Source organism: Eptatretus burgeri, chromosome 1 (genome assembly GCF_056783735.1).
Source record: "Eptatretus burgeri isolate ZD-2024b chromosome 1, Ebu_testis_v1, whole genome shotgun sequence".
NCBI lineage: Eukaryota > Metazoa > Chordata > Myxini > Myxiniformes > Myxinidae > Eptatretus > Eptatretus burgeri.
The window spans coordinates 88,490,121-88,513,219 of record NC_140961.1 but is presented as its reverse complement, the minus strand read 5'-3'; the positions used below and the strand labels follow the sequence as shown (position 1 = coordinate 88,513,219).

The following is a 23,099-nucleotide window of genomic DNA, read 5'->3' as shown; positions in this document are numbered from 1 at the left end:
CCCATTTTAATTTTTTTTTTTTTTACAGTGATCCAAGGCTTCATGGAGGAGTTTGTAGATGAGAGTCTAATGACATACAAACTGTACCTTTTAGTCATCTCAGCTACATCCGTTGTATTTTTCAGCTTCTCCAGAAAACGAAGGCGGAGATCCGAATCTAGTTTTTTTTTTTTTTTTTTAAAGGAAGAAGAAAAATTCAGCATCGTCATAATAGCATCATAATACCAGACATCACTTTAGCATGCATAAATGGAAACAAGAGCATGTGCTCGTTAACCACAGGCCATGCAGAATATGTGAATTACTTTCATTTGCAGTTTCTTTAAAGCACTTGATTCACAAAAAGAGAAATTATAAATTTAGTCAGAGCACACAATGACCTGTGCTTTCGAAAATGCAGATTGAATCAAAGCAATTTCACACCCATACTTCTATCGCAAATACTCAATCGGTTCGAGATTAAAGGACTATTTCCTTCACCAAAGAAGTGTAACCTTTACTGCAATTGGCCAAGCCATTCTGAAACAAATCCTTCGGAAAAAAAAAAAATTGACGACTGCTTTGTGGCTCTAACTTCCAAGACGTTCAAAAATGTGCACTTACAGTGCCTTCAGAAAGTATTCACACCCCTCAACATTTGTCACATTTTGTTGTGTTGCAGTCTGAATTTAAAATGGGTTGAATTTTAATTTTTTGAAACGATCTACACAAAATACCCCACAATGATAAAGTGAAAACACGTTTTTAGAAATGATTACAAACCAATTTAAAATGAAAAGCTGAAATGTCTCGAGTCAATACGTATTCAACCCCTTTGCTATGACACTCCAAATTGAGCTCGAGTACATCCAATTTCCTTTAATCATCCATGAGATGTCTCTACAACTTGATTGGAGTCCACCTGTGGCCAATTCAATCGGTTGGACATGACTTAGACAGACACACCTTTCTGTTTAAGGTCGTACAGTTGACAGTGCATGTCAGAGCAGAAACTCTACGATGAAATCGAAGGAACTGTCTGTAGAACTCCGAGATAGAATTGTGAGGAGACATAGATTTGGGAAAGGGTATAAAACAATTTCTAGTGTTGAAAGTTCCCAAGAGCACAGTAAGCTCCATCATGAGGAAATGGAAAGAATATGGAACTACCCTGCCTCTTCCTAGAGCTGGCCGTCCAACCAAAATGAGCAATCGAGCAAGAAGGACCTTGGTCAGGGAGGTGACCAAGAACCGAATGATCACTCCGACAGAACTACAAAAGTTCCTTCACTGACATGGGAGAACCTGCCAGAAGGGCAACAATCTCTGCAGCACTTCACAAATCTAGGCTTTATGCAGAGTGGCCAGACCTGAGAAAAAGGTACTTGACAACACGCCTGGAGTTTGCAAAAAGGCACATGAAAGACACTGAGAGAATGAGGCAAACGATTCTGTGGTCTGATGAGATGAAAATTGAACACTCTGGCCTGAATGCAAAGCGCTACATCTGGCAGAAAACGAGCACAACTCATCACCCATCTAACTCCATCCCGACCGTGAAGCATGGTGGTGGCAGCATCATGCTATGGGGATGCTTTTCAGTCAGAGGGACTGGGAGATGTGCAAGGATAGAGGGAACAATAAATGGAGCCAAATACAGGCAAATCCTTGAGGAGAACCTGCTTCAGAGTACAAAAGACCTTAGACTGCAGCGAAGATTTACATTCCAAGAGGACAATGACCCCAAGAATACAACCAAAGCAACACTGGAATAGATTCAGAACAAGAACGTGAAAGTCCTTGAGTGGCATCGCCAAAGCCCAGACTTGGATGCCATTGAGAATCTGTGGAGAGACTTGAAGGTTGTTGCTCACCGACTATCCCCATCCAACTTGACAGAGCTTGAGCAAATCTGCAAGGAAGAATGGGAGAAAATCCCCAAATCCAGATGTGCAAAGCTGATAGACATACCTAAGAAGACTCGAAGCTGTAATCACTGCCAAAGGTGCTTCTACAAAATATTGACTCAAGGGTTTGAACACTTATTTACAAAAGACATTTCAGCTTTTCATTTTTAATCAATTTGTAAAAAATTTCGAAAAACATTTTTTCACTGTGTCATGAATAAGGTATTTTGTGTAGATCGGTGACAACAAATTAAATTTAATCCATTTTAAATTCAGGCTGCAACAACAAAAGGTGATAAAAGTCAATGGGTGTCAATACTTTATGAAGGCATTGTATGTGCATGGGTGTATATACGTACGTGAACATTTGCGAATACATACGAGTGTCTTTACTTGTGCAGACGCTCACATTTGGCAATGTGCGTATACACATGTCCCAGCATGTGTGCACATGAGAGTGGGTGGGGGTGAGAGAATTGCAAATTGTATTTTTCATAAAGTTTGGTACATGTGTGGTAGCTCCTTGACTGCAATTAAAACTAGAGAGTTTATCCAACACCTTACCCCACACAGTCTTGAGAAACAAGGACATGGGCGGGGTCTGTGAGCGGCAAATGCCGTAATGTTTTTTTTTTTTATGTACTACTAAACGGAAGGGTTGTGAATGACAAAAAGGCAATTTGCGTTCTCCAGTGTTGAAAGATACACTTAGTGTACAAAACATTACGAACATGTTCCTAATATTGAGTTGCACCCCTTTTTGCCCTCAGCACAGCCTCAATTTGTTGGGGTATGGACTCTACAAGGTGTCGAAAGCATTCCACAGGGATGTTGGCCCACATTCACTCCAATGCTTCCCACAGTTGTCAAGTGGGCTGGTAGTGAATCTCTACTCCAAATAGCTCGTTCCATTTCATCCCACAGTTGCTCAATTGGATTGAGATCTGGTGACTTGGCAGGCCATTGCAGTAAGCTGAATTCACTGTAATGTCCGTGCAACCATCCCTGGATAATCCAAGCCTTGTGACATGGGGCATTATTCTGCTGAAGAAATCCATTCACAGATGGATACACTACTGCCAGGAAGGGATGCACCTGATTGACAATGATGTTCAGACATCCTGTGGCATTCAAACGTTGCTCCACTTTTATCAAGGGGCCCGATGCGTGCCATGAAAACACACCCCACACCATCACACCGCCACCAGCAGCCTGCAATGTTGACACACAGCATGATGGATGCATTTACTCATGTGGTTTTATCCATACCCTCATCCTCCCATCAGTGTGAAACAGCAGGAATCGGGATTCATCAGACCAATGCTTTTCCAATCCTCCAGTGCCCAGTGTTTTTATTCCTTCACCCACTGCAACCGCAGGTTATTGTTTTTTTGCTGAACGAAGTGGAACTATGTAAGGTCGCCGGCTGCTATACCTCCATTCTTGTCAAGCTACGAGGAGTTGTGCATTCTTTTTTGGATCTTTCAGCACCAACGTTGTACTGGACTGACAGTTGACTAACTGTATGTAGCCCATCTGTTTCTCTGCACAATTTGTGTAAGCCTCCTTCGGCCTCTTTCATCAATGAGCCATTTTAGACCACTGACGTGCAGTTGGATGGATGTCCTTTGGGTGGTGGACCATTCTTGATACACAAAGGAAACTGTTGTGCGTGAAAAACCCAGCAGCGTTGCGGTTCTTGACACATTCAAACCGATGTGCCTGGAACCTTCTACCACTCCCCGTTCAAAGGCATTTTAATCTTTTGTCTTGCCCATTCACCCTTTAAATGGCATACATACACAATCCATGTCTCAATTGTCTAAAGGCATAACAGTCCTTCTTTAACCTATTTCCTCCCCTTCATCAACACTGATTGAAGTGGATTTAACAGGAGCAATCAACAAGGGATCAAAGCTTTCACCTGGATTCACCTGATCAGTCTATTTCATGGAAAGAACAGGTGTTCTGAATGTTTTGTACACCGAGTGTATAATTCAATTGAAATAAAATAATTTTGAAGGTCGAAAAAAAAAAATTCTTCCAGACGTTTACCACGGTTGATGCAGCATCTTTTTTGCCACCTCGATCATCAAACATGTTACATTAGTTCTTCGTACCTGTTGGTTGTGTCCATTATGACGTCCTTAAAAACAGTAAGTTTTCTGTTTGGAATGACATTCAATTTTGACTGTCACACAGGCAGAAAGACAAAAAAAATTTATCTCGCTCCTGTCTGCGCATGTACAGTCGGGACTAATTCAGAGACAAAGTACTGTAAAACGGAAAATTTGTCTTCCGATTCATGTTCAGAATATAACATTCAATTAAAATAACTTGTTCCTCGATCATAAATTGATAAGACTGATGGACAGATGAAATGACCTGAACCGATTACTTAACCGCGCTTTTCGCTTCGCATGCACGGGGTAGCTTTCGAGACAGTCATCCTGCTGCTTCGGGCATTCAATGACAAAGCCGTCCTTATGATCAGAGATTAAGCCAGGTTCTCGTCTGCCAGAATTTTTGGAAAGATGTTAAAGATCCCACGGTGTGTTTAGTAAGAGTCGGCCATTGCTTGCAGGCACGCAAGCCAAATTCCAAGTTCCTGTCCCAACCAACAGGAGGGCACCACATGAACAGTACAATTGTGTCCAAGAAATGATGAAAACCAGCAGCCATGTGTTGTTAATGAACACGCGCATTCCTACCCTTTTTTCACACACATACACACACACTTAATATTCACCATATGGATAGCTAAAGCAGGTAAAAAAAAAAAAAAAAAAACACAAACACGTGATCACTTGGCACCAACCTCTCCCTTCCCTGCACCACAACTCTCACCCCCCTTTCCCAATATCTTGCCTTCACCTCACTCTACCCCACCCCAACCAATTATCCCACCCACCACATTTTCAGATATGCATACATTTCAATATTGACCAACTTTGAGGCAATAAAAGTACAAATACACCAGTAAGTGAAATTTGAGCATAGCATAAGGTAACAAACAAATGTGCACACGCACACATATGGGACACATCCAGGTGCACATTTATATGCACTGAGCATTCAAACATTGATAAAAGACCACACCTGACAGCATTCTGCTAGCAGTATGGACATTCCTTAATGCAAGTAAATAAAAAAATGATAACACAAGGGTAACTTCCTCTTTTACAATCAAAACAAGAAACAAAGTGATCACACAAGTTCTACAGCAGGCATTCCATCCAGACTATGTGCAATATTAAAGGGATTAACCAGCATTGATCAAGATTCACCTTCAAAGAATCTCTCTTGCCATTGGAACATAGCATGTGAAAAGAACTCATTGTTGAGTGCAGAGAAGCTCAATTCGGCTGTCTTCGCAGATGCAATCTGTGAAATGACAACAAGGACCGAGATTTTTTACAGAACATTTTGTCTGTTTTCATAATAATCAAAAAGCATACAAGGGAATTCAACAATCAATGATTTCAATGGCATTAATAAAAAGTATTTTTGTACGCAGACTTGTCCCAGTTGGCCGGTCTGAATTGTGATGAAACGAGTCAAAGCGGTCACGTCGGCAAACTGATTCTGGTGCTCCAAAAGCAAGTTCCCAAGCCTGTTTGTGACGTTACCGTGCTCAATTTGAAAGCCCGAGCTAATCAGGCACCGCACAAAAAGTTACCGTGCGTCCAATTACCCTGATTAGCAATCCGAGTGGAGATCGTCGGACACAGGTCTGCAAGCGACAGCAACTTTCTACACACATTGTAATGGGCACTAATTGCCTGAATCATGTCTGTTCTTGAACGGATATTTACAACTCATATAAAATTAGCGATCAGAGCAACTCAAATACTCTAAGACCACATAAATATAAAAAGGTGTATTGTGTAACAAAAAGGGCAGGAATACAGAAGAAGCAATATAAATCTGGAAATTAATCAAACCCCATACACCCCCCCCCCCCTCCCGAGTAAACAAATGATTGGCAAGTCCTGATCTAACTAATCATTAAGGCTTCAAACACACTACAGAAGAAAAGACTCAAATAAATTGAGGAGACTGAAAATACTGCAAGCTATGCCCGACAGAAGGAAGCTTAGTCTCGAGTGGTTATATTCCCTGCAAGAAATTTTAGCTTTGACAGAGCCTCGACTTGGGATGACAAAAATATATAAAAATAAAAAAAGAAGACACTTCTTGCCATAGACATGGGCCGGCACGAGGAGGAAGTGGGCGTGTGTTGGTAGGCTGCAAACCAATGCTTGCCGCTCCCATGCATCTCTTCTCCTCCCCTGCCCCCCACACCCGCCACCCACCCCCCTCCCCCCCCCGCCACTGATTTGCACCCAGCATTTAACTATTCTACCCCTACCCTTGTCTTTTACATCACGAGTCCCACCCCCTCGGCCATCTTTCTCTGGTGTCCTAGCCCTTGGGTAGGGCAACCCACCCTGACCATTCACCCACTTTGAATGGTGGGCTTTACCACCTTTGCTTGTGCTGACGGCCTATCAGATCACTTAAAAGTACATAAAAGACAGATGACAAAGGAATAAGACATAAAAAGGATGTGATGGGATAGCGGTTTTCGGCACATGTGGGAGGGAAGACAACAGCTTTCTACTTCAACACGCATATCTTATAACTGGAACAATTTTTTGCAACTTTTTTTGCACGGCATTCCCATGTCGCAAAACGCAAAGATTTCGCTTTCTTTTTGCCTGAGGATGCAGTGGGAGGAAGTTATAAGAGCAACTCTTTTGCAACTTTTCCTCGTTAGCACAACTTTGCGACTTTTCCATTATCAGCACAACTTTAGGCGTTGACCACACTTGAGTGGCTAATTCTGCGAAACGCTCGGCCAGGTGGCGTTGTGATAAAAAGAACATTTTGATCGAGCATCACCTGTGCATTGAATGAACTGACTTTCTGTCATGTGTTGCTGTGGTGTTCCTGTTTGCTACCAAGTTGTTATATCTTACCTCCTTTTACTTAAATATTGAGTTTAATCTCTATTACAAGGACGTCAGCTTTACTTGCTAATTATGCCCAGGGAAGCTGCTTCTTCTATTGCAAACGTACGAGCCTATGCAGCAGAATTTCCAACTGAGCTCGTAGTAACTTCTGGGAACAGTTTGTTTGGCAAGCTAAGTTCTACAGTCGTGTGCCACGAACGACGACCCAGTGTTCTGAAACATCGTGACAGTACAAAACACACAACAGCCAAGGATGCTGAAAATGAACCTTGACAGACATTGCTGCAAGCTGAGAAAGTGAGCAAGGGACAAGAATTTGTTGATCTGGTAGTTACGAGATTTCTCTCTGCAGATATACCTCTCTACAAACTCAATAACCTGGAGGTGAAGTCACTATTCCAATTCATGGGCTACAAATGCACCTTCGGAATCCTGGTGCCGATCGCGAGTGGCATAAATGGCGGAGAAAGAAACATTGCGGATCTGGAACTTGTTCAAGGGGAACAACATATTTATGGTCATCGATGAAGCAGAGGTGGCAGGCGCAAAGTACATTACCACTCTCGTGGGCAATGTCAAATCACCAGAAAAGACTTCCCTGCTGCACTGCAAGCAGCTTCCAGCCTCAGTCAACTCACAGACAGTAATACAGGCCGTGGATGATGCAATCAGAATGCTACAGTCTGACCGGTGGAATATTGTTCTACTCTTGAGCGACGCTGACTGCTACATGACTGCTGCTGGACACCACCTCAAGCAAATCTACCCGTGACTATTCCATGTCACATGTTCTGTGCATCTACTTCATAATTGCACAGAAAAGGTTTGAGCCCACTTCTCTGATGTCGATAATCTGATCACCAGGGTCAAGAGTGCTGTTGTCAAGAACAAAGACCATAAGGAGGAGTTTGCCGCAATTGGATACCCACCTCAACCCATCGTAACCCGCTGGGAAAGCTGGTTAAATGCGGCTTTCTACTATGCTGACAATTTTCCAGAAGTCAAGAGAATCATTGGGGAATTTCAAGGTGATGGTTTGCTTGTTACCAGAGTGAAGGAAGCGATAGCATCAGAACACCTGGCAAAGGACTTGCTCAGTATTGATCATGACTACAAGTGCCTCATTGAGCTTGTTACAAAATGCGAAAGTTGTACGTATACGATCGCTGATGCTTTTAACGATCTGAAATCGCTCAGCGTCGGCAGTGAGGCATGTGGGATACCATCTTACTTGGAGAGGTGTTTGGAGCAGCACAAGGACATAAAGCAGATCATAGATCTGGCGATGACATTCCACCAAGTTTGTATGCAAAGTTGCAAAAGTGTCAAGTTACTTCGGTGAGCGTTGAACGCTCTTTTACAATGTGAAAAAAACTACGAGTGAAGAACCATAACTTCTCGCCCAAAAACTTGAGAAATATATTTCTGTTTACTACAATCACAGCAATGAACCATGAATTTGAGCGGTTTGATTTAATGCCAACTTTAAAAACCTTGTAAAATGTCATCAATGCTAAATTCATGAAAATGTTGTATCATTGCCTACTTTTTGCTTTGAGAATTTAATAAATAAATGACTAACTGAAAATTGGCCGTTGCAGTTGCCTCTGAGTATGGATTTTAAAGTTACTTTTTGGTGCAACTTTTGATAAAAAAAAATAAATGCATCTTTTCAAGTTTTTTAGCACAACAAAAAATTGCCCTACTTATAGCACAATTAAATTACCTGATGTTTATTCTAATACATGCACTTTGCGAAATAACTATCGTTATATTATACAAGGTTACCCCCCAAGAAGGCATTCCCACAATAGTCTCATGGAACCGTTTCTTAAACCAGATATGTGACCACCATACCTGCTGGTCAAGTTTGGGGAGTAGATGAATCAGCTGCTGCTGCCAATGCACAGGCATCCCAGAAAAGACCTTGATATTGATCAAATCTTTGAGCTCGATGGTCAGCAGATTGGACAGCAATTTCTTCACCTCTCTTACTTGAGCCTCTGTGAGTTTTCCATCATCTATACCACCAACTGCACGCAAGGAAAGCATGGCTATTAGGAGTACATGCGTTTCGAACACGATTTAATTACCATTTCTGAAATACGATGCAATTCCAGAGAAATGTCACTGAAGATAAAATGCCGTTCAATGGAAGGTAAAGCATTATGAAGTGACAAAGAATTGAATTTACATTCACTTGAAGTGATGGCTTCAAGAACAAACATTCAAGCATGGCAGTTAGGAGAGGAGAAAATAAAAAGAGAAGTTTACAAACTAATGATCACTCAACCCATGCAGCCATAAATTAAAATGCATTCAACTCAATCTCTTGCTGAACAAATCTGAAAATGGAAGGGATGGGGAGCAGAATGAGAGAGAAAAGGAAGGAAAGACTGGCGAGAGAGAATGGATGTGTGCGCTGAGTAGTAGTAGTAGTAGTAGTGAATGGAGGGAAATGCTGCCAACAAAAAATATATATCAAGGATTCTAAATGTGAGCACAAGCACGAGCACGCGGACGCTCACCACAGGAGACGGAACGGCTGAAGCAACGTGCAAGCCAGCGGATCGACCCGCCACGTGACAAGGTGCAAGCACAAAGAAAAAGATCACGGAACTCAATATTTGCCAAAATCAAGGCCAAGAACAAAAAGCAGAAAAATCAACTGCATCCTCACCTACAGGGCCGAATGGTATCATTTATTGAGATGTTTTAATAAAAGGTATGCTTGGCAAAATTATGCATTTACCACGTCATCATTCAGTCTGCATATGCTCCATACAGGATATGTGGGTCACAATAAGTGTTATGGAGGAATATCTTCATTGACGTTAAAAGACAAATTAAATTCCCAAATATGCTCAACATCTTGCGCACACTAAATCGAGTACAATGCTGTTTGTGTTTATTTTGGAGGTGGCGAAATTGCATATTTTCATGCCTTTCACTTTTCAATTTGAAATGGTGAAACAGTTTTTGCCAAAGTCACAATTCAAAATGTGCCAAATCCAAAAGGTATTCACAATCCATAATGTATTCCCTTCTGTGCCAAAATGCAGAGAAGTTTCTGAAAGAGGAAGGCAATCGGTTGATTTGCAAGCTCTGAGTTGACAAGCTAATTTCACAATTAATTCTACAAAGGATGGAAGAGATATACATGTTAGGAAAGAGCAGAAAGAATGGTGGGGTGGGGGGGTGGGAGGTTGGGGGTGGGAGGGGAAGTGGTCGGAGAGCTGAAAAAGTTTTTAAACAATGAAAACTTGTCAATTTTTAAAACCTTAAGAAATAGATTGTCCCTCAACGCAAGTCAAATTTCAGTGGATATTACATTAAAGAAACCAAAAACTTAATGTGGTTCCATTTTAGTGTATACAGTCAGTAATACTCACTTTGCACTACCCTGTAGAATGCCGATTCATAATAGAGTGATTTGTCCTGGAGAATATATTTTTTTTTTCAACTAAAAACTCTCCAACTACCCCCACACTCCCCCCCCCCCCAAAAAAAAAAAAATGAAGAAAATTCATAACATGCAGCACTCTATTAATAAAACGCACCCTCACCATTGTTTGGATGCACACGCTCTGACACAATCAAGTGGAAGTGAGTCACACGTTAGACTTGGCTACGTTGACCATTAAAACAATTCTCAACAATGCAGACGAGATAAAAGCTTCTGTCCAGTCCACCACTTAGTTAACTAAAACAAAGTTAACTCGTTCAAGGAACAGCTTGGCGGAGAAGATCGAGAGCTAGTTAAAATGGATTTGACAGGTTTAGGTGCCGCAGTAACTTTCACAGCATCCGTATAGGTGGTGACGCTGCGAGTGCTGATGACAAGGCAGCCCTCAATCTCCCCAAGCTGTTTACCATCTGTATTACAGAGTTTATAAAATAATATGTTTACCATCTGTATTAGTATTATTAGCCTGATTACTGACACCCCAATGAATAACTCATCCCACTCATGCATAAGAAGCAACGCTGTCAGGGATGCATATCCAAATAAACAATGGTATAATGATCCCCTTTAGCGAATTTTCGATTGTTGCTCTCTTTTCCAGTAATGCATCCTGAGCAGTAAGCAAGGTATTACTGTACAGTTAATGATGTCAGAATTTCGCATTCAGTGAAGCTGTTGCAGAAGTACTTGTGTCCAGACTGGGAACTACTTTTCCAAATTTACTTGCATATGATGAAAAAGAAGTGTGAAAGGTGGTCATTTTACACTCCTTGTAACTGTTTGCCAACTGCATTGTTCAGAAGAGGGAAGCCAGCTTTGTAAAAATTCTGGTTCAAAATCTAAAAATATTAACCCTAACCCCTCCCAGTATCGAATCTGTACACAAGTGCTCATGCCTGTCTGTTGGAATTAAAGTTTTCTTTTCATCTGAAGACAAAGGAAAAAATCCTTCAATCATCCTTCAAAAATAGAAGCAAAAAAAAAAAAAACATTCATCTCCAACTACTTGCTTATCCCATTCCTTTCTATTGTTCTATTGTTCAATTTGTATTCTTCAATAGGAAAGGATTTTTTTTTTTAAGTCTTGGTTTGTGCAAATGCAGCATGTTTTGGGTGAAGGATGGTTGCAACAACACAAACAAGATTCTTCCAAGAAAGCTACTCGACTAAATGGCACTTTAGTCATCGTGCGCCCTCACCTCGACTTTCTTTTATTTGTTTAAGAAGGTCCTCAAACCTCGCGTCATTTTCGAAGGACGAGTTGCTCGTGACGTTTTTACGTTTCTTGTCCTCAGGTGGTCTCGAAGGGTGTGAAGATGCTACCTGCTGTACAACATCCAAAACACAGACACAATCAATTTATGATGAAAAATATATTTAGCAACATGCATAAATATTCATAATTCGCATCTGTGAACACTCATAACATACATATGCACCAAAGCACATCAGCAGCAACTGAAATAACCAAATTCGATAAATACATCTTTGCACGATTAACCAAATATACTTATAATACAGAGTTCACCAATAATTAAATAAATAACAGTTCACCAAATTAAAGTTGGTGGAAATTGTCAACGAGGTGCATTTATTCTGAGCAAAATGGGCGTTGCAGTACAATTTAATTCTGATTTCAGCACGCTGGTTGCATCATTACTGATGTGCGGTGAGATTTTAATGGTCCCACTTAAAATTATGGCAGAAACCTGCAAATTGTTCGGGATACCGGCTATAAACCGCCTCCTCTACGTTAAAGACACCATGAGATATTAAACGTACACCAACTAGTCCAAGCATGGCACTGATGACTCGCCCTGCATGTGAAACACTAGGGCAGCAGTTGAAAGCTGTGCCTAGATTTTAACCCAGGTGAGTCAGCTCAGAGACAGGTCCACATACCTCCGAGTTATCATACTAGCCAAATTAAGTGCAACTCATCATCTTTTCTAAATGCAACACGTAATACGACAAACTTGTAATGCAGGTTTGTCATTAGTGGTTGTTCATTTCTGTTCACAAGAGAGAAGTTTAAATTTATCTTTCACAGTGGTGGAATGCAGAAACAGATGTCCCTCTCATGAGGTTGTTGTGCATAATCCAGAAATATTTACAAGTGCATCGATAAAAGGTTTACAGTCTCAACTGTTGTTTCTGATAATCAGTGTGTTGTGTAGGTATAAATTCAATATTGTGGAAATCTTGCAACTGATGGGTGCACAAGAGCTGTAGTGGCATCAGGGGTAGACTGCAGGTGGCACCTGACTTCAAATGTGCTGTTTGCGCAGGTAAACAAGTGACTCCAGTTAGAGCGGAAAGGTTCGCTTATGGAAATACATCTCTGGAATGTGTAAATAGATTGTGTTACCTTGGTGATATGATTAGTGCAGGTGGTAGTGTAGAGGCAGAAGTGAATGCAAGAATTAGAAGTGGCTGGAGGAAGTTTAGGGAATTGTTACCCCCATTGACGTCAAAAGGGACCTCTCTCCCATTAAAGGGAAAACTTGATGCAGCTTGCATTAGAAGCATGATGATGTATGGCAGTGAAACATGGGTGATCAAAAAGGAGGATGAACGGAGGTGTGAACGAAATGAAATGAGAATGGTGAGGTGGATGCGTGATGTGACACTGAAGGATAGGAAACCAAATGTGGAATTAAGAGATAGGTTAGGTATAGAAAGCATTTGTAAAGTTATGCGTAGGGGTAGGTTGAGATGGTTTGGACATGTGGAAAGGATGTGGGCGGGTAGTTGTGTGAGGAGGTGTATAAGTATTAACGTGAATGAAAGGAGAGCCAGAAGCCATCCAAGGAAAACATGGGATGTGTTTCTGAGAGATGATCTTAGAGATAAAGGCCGAACAAGTGGGCTAGCAAGGGATCGTGCAGCCTGGAAAGCAGCCATTAAGTGAACCACGGCTGAGAAATGCAAACATGAAGACGGCCGTAAAACGATGAAGAAGTGTGTCACTGTATGTGTGTGTGTATATATATATATATATATATATATATATATATATATATATATATATATATATATATATATATATATATATATATATATATATATATATATATGTATACACGTCACCATTTAATCTTCAACTGAAAAACCACCAAGGAGAACCGACGCTCTATATATTTTCCAGAGAACACTGCAATCATACTTTATATTTTATTCTTTATTGTTGAAGTACAAGGTAACATCACAGGAGGGAGTGTCTGGCCACATATAATAAAGCAATCTACTTTGCCACTTCAACCTCTGGCATCTCGCCATTTGATGGGGAGACATGATGTGTCCAAAATTTTCTTCGATGAGAAGAAATGAGCTGCTGCTAATCAACTTAAAAATTAACTTTTCCAATATTAGCCAAGAAGCACCAGCGTTCCCTGCAAGTGGTCACTTTGCTACCAAAACTCTACTTACTGATGCTGTCGTGTTGTACCCAAAGTGAGTTCCCAAACTGAAACTCAGTGAATTGCGCTTCCAAGAAAAGTCGGAGTCAAGCCAGGTTTGCGGCGTCAAGTCAAGTCGGAGTCAACTCGGATAATTTTGTCACATGGAATGAAGTAATTGCAGTATTTTGCAAGTGTGTGCTGCAGAAATGTGCACACACTAAATCAGATATGCTCTGTGATTTTCAAAGCAAAATGATACCGTAAACGGACACAAACTGTTACCTGTCTAGCGTTAACAATGAACACGGGTGTGACTAAGCATCGCACCACACGGCGTTACACATTGAGTTTACATTTGCTTTGTCAATGTGAGTCACACTTCATTAGAATAACAATCGAAAAGCAATATCTCCAAGTATCAGGCCTGTGGAGATAACAACCAAGTCTTTTCCACACTTTCACGTCGTCGAGTCGACAGTCATCTCTTTTCGTAACAAACTTCATCGTCATGACAGCTGACGGGCGAAATCAAAAGACAGAACATTGTACTTCACAAACATATTGCATGTGTATCTGTGCGTCACCGAGGATGTAAAATAGAGTAAACCCTTTTTAACCTTTAAAATAGAACCATTTTTATTATTCCACGACAGCATAAACTGAAATGAAAAAAGAAAATACGACGATATCACAAAACAAGAGGAAAAAAGAAGCCTTTTATTCTTACGCTGGTTGAAAGATCAATATATTTATTATAATTATATAAAACTATACACTACTGGTCAAAAGTTTTAGAACACCTCCATTTTTCCAGTTTTTACTGAAACTTAAGCAGTTCAAGTCCAGTGAATAACCTGAAATGGTACAAAGCTAAGCGGTAAACTACCAAAGGTTAAAAAGCAAAAGTTTAGGTTTCCAAAAACTGAAAAATAATGTCAATTTCAAAGTTGTTAAAGAAAACAAGTAAAGGGGTTAGCAACTGCAACTGTTCTGCAGCAATGGAAGTAAATTAAGCTTTGAAAGTTGATGCAAACAATTCCTACAGGTGTCCCAACGAGCCTGGTGTTGGCTTAGTGGTTAGGGTGGCGGCTTGGGATTCTAGGGTCCTGAGTTCAAGCCCCGTTGGCCGCTGAATTAACATACACCAGGAGGTTGACTCAGCCTGTCATCCTTCAGAGGTCGGCAAAATGAGTACCAGTGTACTGGTAAGGGGGACACTGCATCAGCGGCATAGCCGCATCCCAACCAATGATGCAACCAGCAGCCACAGGCTGCACTCGATAGAGAGAGAGAGAGGTGTCCCAACTTTTGTTGATTAGTTACAAACCCTCTGTCTGTATAAAAGCAGTGTTGGAACAGACTGTGTTGCTGCACCCTCTGAAGCATTATTTGGACAATATTGCACTGAAGGAAGTAGTATATTGCTATCATAATGTTAAGAAAAATACAATTAACAAAGGAATACAGACGGACCATTATAACCCTTAAAAGTGTAGGTCTTTCCTTTGGAGAAATTGCAAAGAAGCCAGGGTGTCAATGAGTGCAATTTCCTACACCATCAAAAGGTACTTGGAAACTGGAGGAAACTCTGACAGGTAGAGGTCTGGCAGACCCAAAGCCACAACACAATCAGAAGACAAGTTTCTGAGAGTCAACAGCTTGCGTGATAGGTGGCTCACAGGACAGCAGCTTCAAGCACAGCTGAACACTGGTCGAAGTAAGGAAGTCTCAGTTTCAACTGTGACGAGAATACTTCGAGCTGCAGGTTTGACAGGTCGAGTGGCAGTCAGAGCCATTGCAAAGATGGCAAAATAAGAAAAAAAGAGGCTTGCCTGGGCCATGAAGCACCGCCAGTGGACTACTGAAAACTGGAAGAAGGTCCAATGGACCGATGAATCAAAATTTGAAATCTTCGGTTCATCACGCAGGGTTTTTGTATGCCGTCCACTGGGCGAAAAGATGGTTCCTCAGTGTGTGACACCAACTGTCAAACATAGAGGAGGAAGCGTGATGATCTGGAGCTCTTTTGCTAGATCCAGAGTTGGCGACTTGCACAGAGTGATTGGCACCCTGAACCAAAAGGGCTATCACATCATTTAGCAGTGTCATGCAATACCCTCTGGTCTATGCCTAGTTGGTCAGGGGTTCATCCTACAGAAAGATAACAACCAAAAACATACCTGCAGGCTGTGTCAGAACTATCTTAGAAGAAAAGAACAAGATGCTAGGCTTCAAAATCATGGAATGGCCAGCACAGTGAAAGCAAAGCAACCAAAAAGTGCAACACATTTGTGGTAACTTCTGTAATAGTGTTGGGAAGAACTTTCTGAACAATATTTGATTTCCATTGTACAAAGAATGCCACGAGTTTGTTCGGCTGTTATATCTGCAAAAGGTGGATACTTTGACGTGTCAAAAATTTAGATGAAATTTTCTTCAACAAAACGATTCCATGATTTCTTTTTTAATCTGCAATTGTTACTTACGAAATCTAAAGATTTCGTAAGTATATTGATGACTTCTGTCCTCTGTTTGTTTGTGTGTTTGTTTGTGTGTTTGTTTGTTTGTAGGCACGATAACTCGAGAACGGAAGAAGCTACCAATGTCAATTTACACCACGTGATTCAGGAGGGTGATGGCTAGTGCTGATTAGATTTTGGTCAAAATCGGTCAAAGGTCAAGGTCACAGTGAGGTCAAACATTCGATTTTTGATGGTTTGGTTCAGAATCATCGTAGAAACTTCTGGTTTGCGTAGCTACCTTCTCTCGAGACAGCTTTTATTAGACAAGGTCAGAGGTCAAGTTGACGATTTCGTAAGTACCAGTCTATGACTGCTTGTTTATTTGTTCTATGCTTTAATTTCAGAGTACATTGAAACATTAAACTGCTTAAATTTCAGTAAAAACTGGAAAAATGGGGGTGTTCTAAAACTTTTTACCATGTAGTGTATTTTTAAAATGAGGCTTTATATATCTCTATCTCTCTATCTCACACACACACACACACACACACACACACACACACACACACACACACACACACACACACACACACACACACACACACACACACACACACACACACACACTTCAATTTTTTGTTGATATACATATAATTTCCCAGAGGTTTGGATTAATTTGAAGCAACTTTTACATCTATTTTTTTTTTCTCCCGAGGAGCGCTTCCATGCTTCAGGGTGGGACAGACAGACAGCATATTACATATATGGATTATTGGATAAAGGAATGGAAATAAACTTTGCACTATTGTCCTCCTACTCCTCTTCCCTTTGCAAGGGGTGAGGTCTGTTGGCACCATGCTTCTGCCTTGCCTTGACCACAATACTCCTCCACTTCCTACTGTCCTCAGCCAACTCTCTCAAATCTCCAACCACCCCTACCTTACGGATATCCCTCCTCACACAATCCTCCCATCTCAACCGTGGTCGACCTCTTATCCTCCTACCTTTGCTTCCTCAACCTATTTGCCATTCTTTCTTCCCCCATCTGCACCAAGTGTCCAGCCCATCTCAGCCAGCATCTCCGTCAAACTCATCTGCACATAAATCACCTCCCTCAGTTCATCCATCCTCTTCACTCCCGCAATCCTCCTGACCCAGTTATTCTCACAAACCTGCAGCCTCTATTGTTGTCTCTCTGTCAGTGCCCAAGTTTCCAGACCATCAAGGAAGGCCGATGTTCCACACGACACCAGAACCTTCTCCTTCAATTTTATTGATACCTTTGTGTCTGGCATTACTCCCTCTGCCCTCCATACATACACACCCACCTGAATCCAACTCCACACCTCTGCTTCGGACTTACCATCCCCCGTCACTCTTCCTCCCAGACACTCCAACCTATTCTCCTGCCTGATCACCTTTCCCTCTAACGTCTAACCTGATATCCATGACGTTTCTCTGCTGCCCGACCCACTCACCTCAGTCTTCTCCTTACTCATCTTTACCCTATGTTTCTCAAATTCCTCCTTCCCCCCCCCCCCCCCTATTACCTCCTGCATATCTTACCCACTCTTCAGCACAACATCCTCCCTGTACTACCCTCAAGCTCACCTTCCTGCTTACCAGCTCCATCACCAAGATAAACATGAGAGGCCTAAGAGCGCTTTCATGCCTCAAACTGATGTTCACGCTGAACTCCTAAGACATCCCAGTTCCAACAAAGACTCTTCCCTTCATTACCTTGTTCATACCCTTCCACCAACCTGACTTCTTCTGGCACTCCCATCCATCTCAGTGTTGCCATCACCATCTCTCTCTCGGGACAGTGTCATCGGCCTTCTCCAGGTCCACAAATCCCAACGCCATCGCACTTTGCACCTCCAACTCCTTTTCCACCAGCTGTCTCAGTGCAAACATCCCATCCATCCCCCTTCCCTTTCTCAAGCCCTGCTGCTCTTCTTTGATCTCAATCTCCACTCTCCATTATCCTCCCATCCAGAATCCTCTCCAAGACCATCACAACACAACTTAGGAGCGTAATAATGGTCCCACTATCAAGTAACTAATCAATCCCTAACATCTTCTGCGCCGGACATCGTTGTATGGTAATTTGACTAATGCTGTGGCCAGCTGTACCCATCAACGCTGCTTAGATTGAGGCCGAGTGTCCCCCACGCGATTCATTTACATAAGCTCAATTCTAATTCTTCCATGAGCCTCGATCATGTTAAAAAAATCAAAATAGCACCGCAAAGCGGGCGTAACCCCTCAGCCCCTTGACGCAAACCAATTTCAAGATGGTGGCCATATTGAAAATCGCAGCACGGCACACGCACGCATGCACGCACACACACAACACCAGATCAAGTGCAAGTAGAAAAAAAAAGAAGAAAAAAAAAGAAAAGAAAAGCAGAGCACCCCATCTGTGATGTCATTTGACATTTATTTTTGCTTTGCAAAATAAAATAAAAAATAAAATCAATCTGTCAAGCCATTCTCAAGTTATTGTCCGGAAACCAATTTCAAGATGGCTGCCATGGAGGCCACATTGAAAATCGCAACGCGCCCATTTTCGAAAGGAACCTTCCTCTACTCAACCCCAACACACCCTGCAAAAATGGATTTAATCGGACAAGGCGTTCTCCTCAATATCGACGGAAACCAATTTCAAGATGGCTACCATGGAGGCCACATTGAAAATCGCAGCATGCCCATTTTCGAAAGAAACCTTCCTCGACTCAACCCCAACACACCCTGCAAAAATGGATTTAATCGGACAAGGCGTTCTCCTCGAAATCGACAGAAACCAATTTCAAGATGGCTGCCATGGAGGCCACATTGAAATATCACAGCGTGCCCATTTTAGAAAGGAACCTTCCTCTACTCAACCCCAACACACCCTGCAAAAATGGATTTAAATCGGACAAGGCGTTCTCAAGATCGACGGAAACCAATTTCAAGATGGCTGCCATGGAGGCCACATTGAAAATCGCAGCATGCTCATTTTGGAAAGAAACTTTCCTCGACTCAACCCCAACACACCCAGCAAAAATGGATTTCATCGGACAAGGCGTTCTCCTCGAAATCGACGGAAACCAATTTCCAGATGGCTGCCATGGAGGCCACATTGAAAATCGCAGTGTGCCCATTTTAGAAAGGATCCTTCCTCTACTCAACCCCAACATACCCTGCAAAAATGGATTTAATCGGACAAGGCGTTCTCCTCGAAATCGACGGAAACCAAAAGTTGACAGAAGCCCGGACGGACACCCGCCCAGACAACGCCGATGACGACAATACCCCTTAGCTAATTCAGGCTGAGGGTTAAATACAAGAGCGAGAATTGCTTTGTATTGCAAACTTATCCGAGTTCTGAGCCAATCCGGTCATGGTAAATTTTTGCACAAATTATAATCGAACCAGATCTGAACCGAGTTTTTGCTACAAGGTCCCAGTACAAAGCTGCTACCATCACGCTGCGCACACCACACCTCAGGGCTCATTAATGTAAGTTTAAGGAAATATGTTTTCTGGAGGAAATTGGAAGAAAATAAATACACTACACTTTCTTTCGTCGCTGCCTCGTCGGGGAGGGGTTATGTTAATGAGGAAATGAGTGCAGATGTGCCAGTAAGCATTGATGTGAACAGGATGCAATTAAATAATTGCACCAATGCACAAACAAACCAAAATAAAAAATAAAAAAAGCCAAAAATGTGAGTTTATCCTTTAAAAAAAAAAAAAATGAAAACATTTTAAGGTTCTAATGTCACCTTCGATGGTGTGTAGCATGTCTGCAGTGTTTGGATAATCGAAGGATAACAGAATGAAGAGTGAATGAACCATTCAAATGATTATCGTTATTATTTTCTTTTATTTATTTTTATTCTGGTCGCAAAAAATCGTTTAGATATAAAATAAGCTCCCGTATTTTGGTTTTCATGAAGAGAAAGTATTCAATGCAAACACGAGATTTTTGAAATGATGTGTGAATGCTTACGAGGCTTTTTGGCCATGCGCTGCGTGTGTTTACAGTTGCTCGGTTTGACTGGCCGAGTACTTTTAACCTGCCGTTGCAAGCACAAAAAAAAATCACGGAAATAAAGAAACATCTGTGGATGTGAGGTGTCGAGAGTGTACCATTTCCTGTTAATTAGAGCAAGCGGTGGCAGCAAACGCACAAACTTCTCCTTTTAGCAATCGACGCAAAAATCTCGTACAAGTTCTCATGTGGCACCAGAACCGAACAAACAATATATTGACAACAGCCTTCAAAGCTCTCCGCACACCCCACCCCCTCCACAATGACGGCATGATTAATAGCAAACATCACCAATTGAAACTTACCCTGTGCATTCACAGGCCCCCAGATATGACCTGCCCATCAGTATTCAGAAGTACCCAAGCCAGATAAGGTGTCTCCCTTCCAACTGTTTTGGTGTGCAGAAACACACAACCCAGCTTTATCTGGAGGTACTTTTCCATGTATTTTTGGCATCTTTCAGAAGCTTTGCAAGCCATTTTATCGAACAATATTTAATACACACACACACACACACACACACACACACACACACACACACACACACACACACACACACACACACACACACACACACACAGCCTGAAGACCACTATTTCTAGGAGTTTGTGCATATGTGCGGTGAGCATTCAGAGGAGGATTACATCATTTTGAAAGTGCCATATCGAGGGATTTTTCTCGAGATGATGAAGCAGGGAAAGAGGGAGAGGCTCCTCCAAGGTGAGAAGGAGGCTCGGCTGGTTAACTGTACTATCGAAGAACGCATCCTTAGTACGACTTATAATTCCCAATACCCCCACCTCCAGGGAGCGGCGTATGTCACACCTATTTACAGAGAGAAAATTGGGGTCCTCCCCCAACCGTATAAATTGTTTTACCCCCAAAAACCAGCCCGTAGTTTTCAACTCATTCTGTCCAGCAGTTCAGGGATGCGTGGAATACAAGCACATACTTCTCGTATAATAGTATGAAGTGATGATGATGACTAACTTGAAATAAAGCCCACACAACTTTGACATGACTGTTATCTCGGCCGAGGAAGGCGTACGACTGTCATGGCTAAATGGATTCAACAATGACCAATGGCGGTATTTTGAATGGAAGCTCTGGCCCGAGTAAATCAACGTGTCACGTGAATGATTTAATCACACTCCCTCCCACTCTGACTCGCTTTTTCATCCAATACATTTTCTGTACTCATTTTACTATCGAAAGGCATTGCAGCAGAACAACATCGTAGGAGCTAGCATCACTCCCAAAAGTAGCAGATACATCGGAATCGGAACATTTGCAATTTATTTAGCAGTAAGAGGTGGGGGGACGGGGACGACGGAGCGACAAACAAAAGACTTCCACCATTAAACTTTACATCAAATAAATAAAAAGCGAAAAGCCTAAATGCATTCATCAAAAGATGTCTTGCATGTCTGAGTGTGGAGTAGATGTGATATCTACAGATGCTGGAGGAGGCTATTGAACCTGACTGTCAGAGTAGGAGCTGAAAGTACCAACTATAACAATGCAAGTAGAAGGCACGATGTAATAATCAAGCACCAAGCTTGACCACAGCACTTCGGAGCCACTCGGAGAACCAGAAAGAACGTCAATCATGGTCACACAAACGACCAAGGAAAATACACAAAATCTCGCTGTACAACTTAAATCAGGTGAGGCTAGGATGTGACGGGAACAGCACATTTATAAGAGTAATTGATTCGGTGAGGCAGCTTTTGGAAGGACCGAAAGGAAAATGCTATTCAAGCTTAACACACCATGTACATGAAAACAAAATAAAAGTACGACATGCTCTGAGCAGTAATCTCACCTGGCATTTCCTCACTTGAAAAGGCTTACAGGTACCCACGGTGCAAAGGCATCTTGCTTGGCATCTTGAGATTAGCTTGACATCAACTGCCAAAAACAAACAGAAATGGCATTGAACCGGAGAAGCTTTTCCGTGATGTAATAGTCAACGACAATATGATAATGAAATCCCTCCCCACCAAAAAAAAAAAAAAACAGAAAAAAGTAAATAATAATAACTTCCAAATGGCAATCACAACTTTAGAATGATAACTGGATGATTCAAAACCAAGCAACAAAATAAACAGCAAATATGGGTCAGGAGGATTATGGGAGTGAAGAGGGTGGAAAGGAGGCTGATGGGTGAGCTAAGGGAGGAGATTGATGTGCAGATGAGCTTGACAAGACTGCAAATGAAGCGGGCCAGCTTAAGTGGGCTGGAAACTGCAGATAGAGGAAGAGAGAATGACAAAGAGTGGATAGGTTGAGGGAGGATAGGTAGGAGGAAAAGAGGCTGATGGGTGAGCTGAGGGAGGAGATTGGTGTGCAGATGAGCTTGACAAGACTGCAAATGAAGAGGGCCAGCTTAAGTGGGCTGGAAACTGTGCAGATAGAGGCAGAGAGAATGACAAAGAATGGATAGGTAGGAGGAAAAGAGGGAGATCGTGGTTTAGATGGGAAAGTTGTGTTCGTAGTGATATCAATAAGGTGGGTGTGGTTGGAGAGTGGAGAGAGTTGCTGGCAGACAGGGGGAAGTGGAGGAGTATTGCGGTCAAGACAGGGCAGAAGATTGGTAACATTGGACCTTACCCCTCATAAAGGGCAGAGAAGGAGAAGAAGATGGGCCTAACTCCACTGCAACACGTTTTGCTCAACTGATGCTTCACATGTCAAGCTCTCATCAAGAATAATATTCGTTTTATGATAAGAATTAAGCCATGCTCATGCAGATAAACTGTAGTGAATACTCAGTGCTAATTCCCAAGAATTTTGTTGTGTGAAGTTTTGGCGTTCACATTAAAATATTAAATATGGGCCAGATAGCAGAGAGCAAACTAGTTGG

The 23,099-nt window shown here is 41.9% G+C and overlaps 1 protein-coding gene across 5 annotated transcripts in view; it reads right to left on the bottom strand.

Moving 5' to 3' along the window:
• LOC147034923 (uncharacterized) overlaps window positions 1-23,099 on the bottom strand; it is a 70,783-nt gene that overhangs the window by 29,889 nt on the left and 17,795 nt on the right. For 3 of the 5 annotated variants that reach the window (XM_085891250.1, XM_085891277.1, XM_085891287.1), the window contains 5 exons: window positions 22,059-22,144; window positions 11,528-11,654; window positions 8,720-8,895; window positions 5,174-5,270; window positions 88-157 (listed from right to left, as the gene is read on the bottom strand). In XM_085891250.1, coding sequence (XP_085747376.1) covers window positions 88-157; window positions 5,174-5,270; window positions 8,720-8,895; window positions 11,528-11,654; window positions 22,059-22,144 — 556 coding nt within the window. The remainder of the gene's footprint in view (window positions 1-87; window positions 158-5,173; window positions 5,271-8,719; window positions 8,896-11,527; window positions 11,655-22,058; window positions 22,145-23,099) is intronic. The other 2 variants (XM_085891269.1, XM_085891258.1) reach the window with 2 other exon arrangements.